This window comes from Mustelus asterias, unplaced genomic scaffold (assembly GCF_964213995.1).
Source record: "Mustelus asterias unplaced genomic scaffold, sMusAst1.hap1.1 HAP1_SCAFFOLD_596, whole genome shotgun sequence".
In the NCBI taxonomy this organism is placed as follows: Eukaryota; Metazoa; Chordata; class Chondrichthyes; order Carcharhiniformes; family Triakidae; genus Mustelus; species Mustelus asterias.
Genome location: NW_027590546.1, coordinates 50001 through 56853, shown reverse-complemented (window position 1 = coordinate 56853; position 6853 = coordinate 50001). Strand labels below are relative to the sequence as shown.

At 59.3% G+C, this 6853-nt stretch overlaps 1 protein-coding gene across 1 annotated transcript in view; it reads left to right on the top strand.

Moving 5' to 3' along the window:
- Window positions 1-1338: 1338 nt before the first annotated feature.
- The window catches only part of LOC144487112 (protein spinster homolog 1-like), a gene marked incomplete at its 3' end in the record, with an annotated part of 54629 nt that continues 49114 nt past the window's right edge, over window positions 1339-6853 (top strand). Inside the window, exons 1-3 of the mRNA XM_078205169.1 lie at window positions 1339-1566; window positions 3020-3085; window positions 6816-6853. The exon at window positions 6816-6853 is cut by the window's right edge and continues 99 nt beyond it. Coding sequence (XP_078061295.1) covers window positions 1479-1566; window positions 3020-3085; window positions 6816-6853 — 192 coding nt within the window. The remainder of the gene's footprint in view (window positions 1567-3019; window positions 3086-6815) is intronic.

The window sequence follows — 6853 nt, the reverse complement described above, 5'->3', positions numbered from 1 at the left end:
AGACAGAGTCAATGGATGGGAGGCTGGTTTGGGTGATGGGACTGGGCTACATTCACGGCCTTTTGTAGTTCCTTGCGGTCTTGGGCAGAGCAGGAGCCCAGACCAAGCTGTGATACATCCGGAAAGGATGCTTTCTATGGGGCATCTGTAAAAGTTGGTGAGAGTCGTAGCTGACATGCAAAATTTCCTTCGCCTCCTGAGAAGGTAGAGGCGTTGGTGGGGCTTTCTTAACTATAGTGTCGGCGTGGGGGGGACCAGGACAGGTTGTTGGGGATCTGGACACCTAGAAACATGAAGCTCTCTCGACACTTTCTACTTCGTCCCCGTTGATGTAGACAGGGGCATGTTCTCCTTTACGCTTCCTGAAGCCGATGACAATCTCTTTCGTTTTGTTGACATTGAGGGAGAGATTATTGTCGCCGCACCAGTTCACCAGATTAAGGATACGAAAGCAGATTATCCAAGGTGGTGGTGGGGGGTGGAGAATCCAGTTCGAGAGCACTTCTTTCCTTGACCTATTGGATTACAAATTGCATGTAATGGCTTGTACTCTAATTATTAAGATTTGCCAGCTGAATCAGTTTCGATGTTATGATCACTATTTCCACTCTGCGTGAATAAAGGCCAATTGCAATGGAGGAGGAGTGGTAACTGTTCACACTGACTTGTGTACAACTGGTTTCTTCCTCACCTCTCTCCCCCATCATTGATTACGATTCACCGTCTGGATCTAATTGGATGTTATGATCACTATTTCCACTCTGCTGCCATTCACTCCGCCCACCACTAGAGGCGCCATTCACCCCCCTGCCTTTCACTACTCCCACCACTAGAGGCGCCATTCCCTCCCTGCCATTCACTCCTCCCACCACTAGAGGCGCCATTCCCTCCCTGCCATTCCCTCCTCCCACCACTAGAGGCGCTCTGTCCCTCCCTGCCATTCACTCCTCCCACCGCTAGTGGCGCCATTCCCTCCCTGCCATTCACTCCTCCCACCACTAGAGGCGCCATTCCTTCCCTGCCATTCACTCCTCCCAGCACTAGAGGCGCCATTCCCTCCCTGCCTTTCACTCCTCCCACCACTAGAGGCGCTCTGTCCCTCCCTGCCTTTCACTCCTCCCACCGCTAGAGGCGCCATTCCCTCCCTGCCATTCCCTCCTCCCACCGCTAGAGGCGCCATTCCCTCCCTGCCATTCACTCCTCCCACCGCTAGAGGCGTCATTCCCTCCCTGCCGTTCACTCCCCCCACCACGAGAGCCGCCAGTCCCTCCCTGTCATTCACTCCTCCCAGCGCTAGTGGCGCCATTTCCCTCCCTGCCATTTCCTCCTCCTGCCGGCGGTGGCGCTGTGTTGGGAGGTCTGGGTTTAAAGATGGCGGCGGCGGCGGCGGCGGGGCTGGGGGAGTGAGGGGTGCGGCTGCTGCACTGGGGGTTTGGGGTTCGCTGCTGTCCGGGGTCAGGGGTCAGAGGGCGGGGGCAATGTGCTCCCCCGGGCCTGGGCTGCTGACTGTGGCTGTCCTGTCCTACATCAACCTGCTCAACTACATGGACCGCTTCACCCTGGCAGGTCAGAGGGCAGGGGGGGGTGGGGGGAGAGGGGGGTGGGGGGGAGAGGGGGATGGGGGGGAGAGGGGGGTGGGGGGGAGAGGGGGGTGGGGGGGAGAGGGGGATGGGGGGGAGAGGGGGGTGGGGGGGAGAGGGGGGTGGGGGGGAGAGGGGGGTGGGGGGGAGAGGGGGGTGGGGGGGAGAGGGGGATGGGGGGGAGAGGGGGATGGGGGGGAGAGGGGGAGAGAGGGGGATGGGGGGGAGAGGGGGATGGGGGGGAGAGGGGGATGGGGGGGAGAGGGGGATAGAGGGGGGGATGGAGGGGGGGATATAGGGGGAGAGGGGGGATATGGGGGGGCAGAGGGAGTCAGTGGGCAGGGGGGGTAGTGGGCAGAGGGGGTTGAGTGGGCAGAGGGGTTTGAGTGGGCAGAGGAGGGTAAGGGGCAGAGGGGGGTAAGGGGCAGAGGGGGGTAAGGGGCAGAGGGGGTTGAGTGGGCAGAGGGGTTTGAGTGGGCAGAGGGGGGTTGAGTGGGCAGAGGGGGGTTGAGTGGGCAGAGGGGGGTGAGTGGGCAGAGGGGGGTGAGTGGGCAGAGGGGGGTGAGTGAGCAGAGGGGGGTGAGTGGGCAGAGGGGGGTGAGTGGGCAGAGGGGGGTGAGTGGGCAGAGGGGGGTGAGTGGGCAGAGGGGGGTAAGGGGCAGAGGGGGGTAAGGGGCAGAGGGGGTTGAGTGGGCAGAAGGGGGTAATGGGCAGAGGGGAGTGAGTGGGCAGAGGGGTTTGAGTGGGCAGAGGGGGGTGAGTGGGCAGAGGGGGGTGAGTGGGCAGAGGGGGGTGAGTGGGCAGAGGGGGGTGAGGGGGCAGAGGGGGGTGAGGGGGCAGAGGAGGGTTAGTGGGCAGAGGGGGGTGAGTGGGCAGAGGGGGGTGAGTGGGCAGAGGGGGGTAATGGGCAAAGAGGGTAACGGGCAGAGTTGGGTAAGGGGCAGTGGGGGTAGGGGGTAAGAGACAGGGGTGCGGGAAAGGCGCAGGGTCGAAGGGGAGAGGGGTAAGGGTTGCACAGCTCACTCACCATGGGGCAAGGGAGCAGTGAGGGGGAAGGGGGTACGCACTGGGGGGCAATGGGGAGATTCGGTGATGATGCAGAGCTGGGGGGGGTGACACAGGGCAGAGGTCAGGGCTGGGGCAGAGGGTACAGGTCAGGGCTGGGGCAGAGGGTACAGGTCAGCCACAGCGGGGACAGGGAGGTGGCAGGGAAGGGGGCACAAAAATGGAGATCAGAGTTTCCAGTTTACTTATTTGAAACCATGCAGGCTGACATTAACCCCGCAATGGAGTGAGTGGGGGGAAGGGAGGGGGGCAGTGGTCAGTCAGGAGGGGGTCAGAGGGACAAGGCACGGGCTCAGTGGGCTGGAGGCAGCAATCGCTCGGGGGTCAGGCAATGTGATCGAGCGCCTCTAACCACCTCCTGTCTCCATATCCAGGTGTCTTAACCGACATCGAGCAGTACTTTGAAATAGGAGACAGCAGCTCAGGATTACTGCAGACAGGTACGGAACTCTCACACACTCAGGGGTACGTGGTCTGTATATAAACCACCCCGAACCCCTCGATTAGATTCCAGTCTGTAACTCACTCCCGGGTATCTGTAATTCTATATATAAACCACCCCGAACCCCTCGATTAGATTCCAGTCTGTAACTCACTCCCGGGTATCTGTTATTCTATATATAAACCATCCCGAACCCCTCGATTAGATTCCAGTCTGTAACTCACTCCCGGGTGTTTGTTATTCTATATATAAACCACCCCGAACCCCTCGATTAGATTCCAGTCTGTAACTCACTCCTGGGTGTTTGTTATTCTATATATAAACCACCCCGAACCCCTCGATTAGATTCCAGTCTGTAACTCACTCCCGGGTATCTGTTATTCTATATATAAACCACCCCGAACCCCTCGATTAGATTCCAGTCTGTAACTCACTCCCGGGTATCTGTTATTCTGTATATAAACCACCCCGAACCCCTCGATTAGATTCCAGTCTGTAACTCACCCCCGGATATCTGTTATTCTATATATAAACCACCCTGAACCCCTCGATTAGATTCCAGTCTGTAACTCACTCCCAGGTGTTTGTTATTCTATATATAAACCACCCCGAACCCCTCGATTAGATTCCAGTCTGAAACTCACTCCCGGGTATCTGTTATTCTATATACAAACCACCCCGAACCCCTCGATTAGATTGCAGTCTGTAACTCGCTCCCGGGTATCAGTTATTCTATATATAAACCACCCCGAACCCCTCGATTAGATTCCAGTCTGTAACTCACTCCCGGATATCTGTTATTCTATATACAAACCACCCCGAACGCCTCGATTAGATTCCAGTCTGTAACTCACTCCCGGGTATCTGTTATTCTAAAAATAAACCACCCCGAACCCTTCGATTAGATTCCAGTCTGTAACTCACTCCCGGGTATCTGTTATTCTGTATATCAACCACCGTGAACACCTCGATTAGATTCCAGTCTGTAACTCACTCCCGGGTATCTGTTATTCTGTATATAAACCACCCCGAACCCCTCGATTAGATTCCTGTCTGTAACTCACTCCCGGGTGTCTGTTATTCTTTCTATAAACCACCCCGAACACTTCGATTAGATTCCAGTCTGTAACTCACTCCCGGGTGTCTGTTATTCTATATATAAACCACCCCGAACCCCTCGATTAGATTCCAGTCTGTAACTCACTCCCGGGTATCTGTTATTCTGTATATAAACCACCCCGAACCCCTCGATTAGATTCCAGTCTGTAACTCACTCCCGGGTATCTGCTATTCTATATATAAACCACCCCGAACCCCTTAATTAGATTCCAGTCTGTAACTCACTCCCAGGTATCTGTTATTCTATATATAAACCACCCCGAACCCTTCGATTAGATTCCAGTCTGTAACTCACTCCCGGGTATCTGGGTTGGGCACTGGGGTGAAGGAGGACTCAGATTGAAGGCAATTGGGTCATTTCTGCTCTGTGAGGGTCAGTGCTGAGGGAGCGCCGCACTGTGGGAGGGTCAGTGCTGAGGGAGCGCCGCACTGTGGGAGGGTCAGTGCTGAGGGAGCGCCGCAGTGTGGGAGGGTCAGTGCTGAGGGAGCGCCGCACTGTGGGAGGGTCGGTGCTGAGGGAGCGCCGCACTGTGGGAGGGTCAGTGCTGAGGGAGCGCCGCACTGTGGGAGGGTCAGTGCTGAGGGAGCGCCGCGCTGTGGGAGGGTCAGTGCTGAGGGAGCGCCGCGCTGTGGGAGGGTCAGTGCTGAGGGAGCGCCGCACTGTGGGTGGGTCGGTGCTGAGGGAGCGCCGCACTGTGGGAGGGTCGGTGCTGAGGGAGCGCCGCACTGTGGGAGGGTCGGTGCTGAGGGAGCGCCGCACTGTGGGAGGGTCGGTGCTGAGGGAGCGCCGCACTGTGGGAGGGTCGGTGCTGAGGGAGCGCCGCACTGTGGGAGGGTCGGTGCTGAGGGAGCGCCGCACTGTGGGAGGGTCAGTGCTGAGGGAGCGCCGCACTGTGGGAGGGTCAGTGCTGAGGGAGCGCCGCACTGTGGGAGGGTCAGTGCTGAGGGAGCGCCGCACTGTGGGAGGGTCAGTGGCTGAGGGAGCGCCGCACTGTGGGAGGGTCGGACGCACGGGGGGATATGTATTTCACATAGCGAGTGGTTCGGGTTTGGAAAGCACTCCGAGAGAGTGCTGGAGTCAAGGTTCATCAAGGAATGTCAGAGGGTGTGGACCTGGAAAGCGAGAGATTCAGAGTGAATGGGGAGAAGGTGTGGGACCCAGATAGTGGCTATTGCTGGGAGCTCGCAGAGTGACAATGCAGCGAATGGCCAACACTTGTGTTGCTGGTGTCCAGTTTCTCTCTCGAGTTTATTTTGACATCTTTGCAATTGGACTATGAGATGACTGTCTGAGGTTTTCATCACATGCTTGTCTTGTGACTCTCTCTCTCTCTCTCTCGTGACCCGACTCCCTCTGCTGTCATGTTTGCTGTCTCGGGAAAGGAAGACTGAGCAAAGGGACAGGCCATTCAGCCCACCTTCCCCCTGCCAGCTCCCTGCAGTGCCCAACTTATGCCAGATCCCTGTGGAATCCTGTCCGTGCGAGTTGGTGTGGGATTACCCCAACGGGGAGGAGGGGGATCTTCTTATCTCCCCCCAGTTCGTGCTTTGCAAGTGAGCCTTTTGTCGATCAGAGGACAAGCCCCTCATGTGACTGAAACCTCACCTCCGTGCGCCATCTTTGCAGTCCCGACTGCGCACGGTGGGAGGGTCGGTGCTGAGGGAGCGCCGCACTGTGGGAGGGTCGGTGCTGAGGGAGTGCCGCACTGTGGGAGGGTCAGTGCTGAGGGAGCGCCGCACTGTGGGAGGGTCAGTGCTGAGGGAGCGCCGCACTGTGGGAGGGTCAGTGCTGAGGGAGCGCCGCACTGTGGGAGGGTCAGTGCTGAGGGAGCGCCGCACTGTGGGAGGGTCAGTGCTGAGGGAGCGCCGCACTGTGGGACGGTCAGTGCTGAGGGAGCGCCGCACTGTGGGAGGGTCAGTGCTGAGGGAGCGCCGCACTGTGGGAGGGTCGGTGCTGAGGGAGCGCCGCACTGTGGGAGGGTCAGTGCTGAGGGAGTGCCGCACTGTGGGAGGGTCAGTGCTGAGGGAGCGCCGCACTGTGGGAGGGTCGGTGCTGAGGGAGCGCCGCACTGTGGGAGGGTCGGTGCTGAGGGAGCGCCGCACTGTGGGAGGGTCAGTGCTGAGGGAGCGCCGCACTGTGGGAGGGTCAGTGCTGAGGGAGCGCCGCACTGTGGGAGGGTCAGGGCTGAGGGAGCGCCGCACTGTGGGAGGGTCAGTGCTGAGGGAGTGCCGCACTGTGGGAGGGTTAGTGCTGAGGGAGCGCCGCACTGTGGGAGGGTCAGTGCTGAGGGAGCGCCGCACTGTGGGAGGGTCAGTGCTGAGGGAGCGCCGCACTGTGGGAGGGTCAGTGCTGAGGGAGCGCCGCACTGTGGGAGGGTCGGTGCTGAGGGAGCGCCGCACTGTGGGAGGGTCAGTGCTGAGGGAGCGTCGCACTGTGGGAGGGTCAGTGCTGAGGGAGCGCCGCACTGTGGGAGGGTCAGTGCTGAGGGAGCGCCGCACTGTGGGAGGGTCGGTGCTGAGGGAGCGTCGCACTGTCGGGGGGTCAGTGCTGAGGGAGCGCCGCACTGTCGGGGGGAGTCTCTCTCACTGCTCCCGGTGTGTTTTCCCAGTGTTTATCTGCTCCTACATGGTCCTGGCCCCGGTGTTT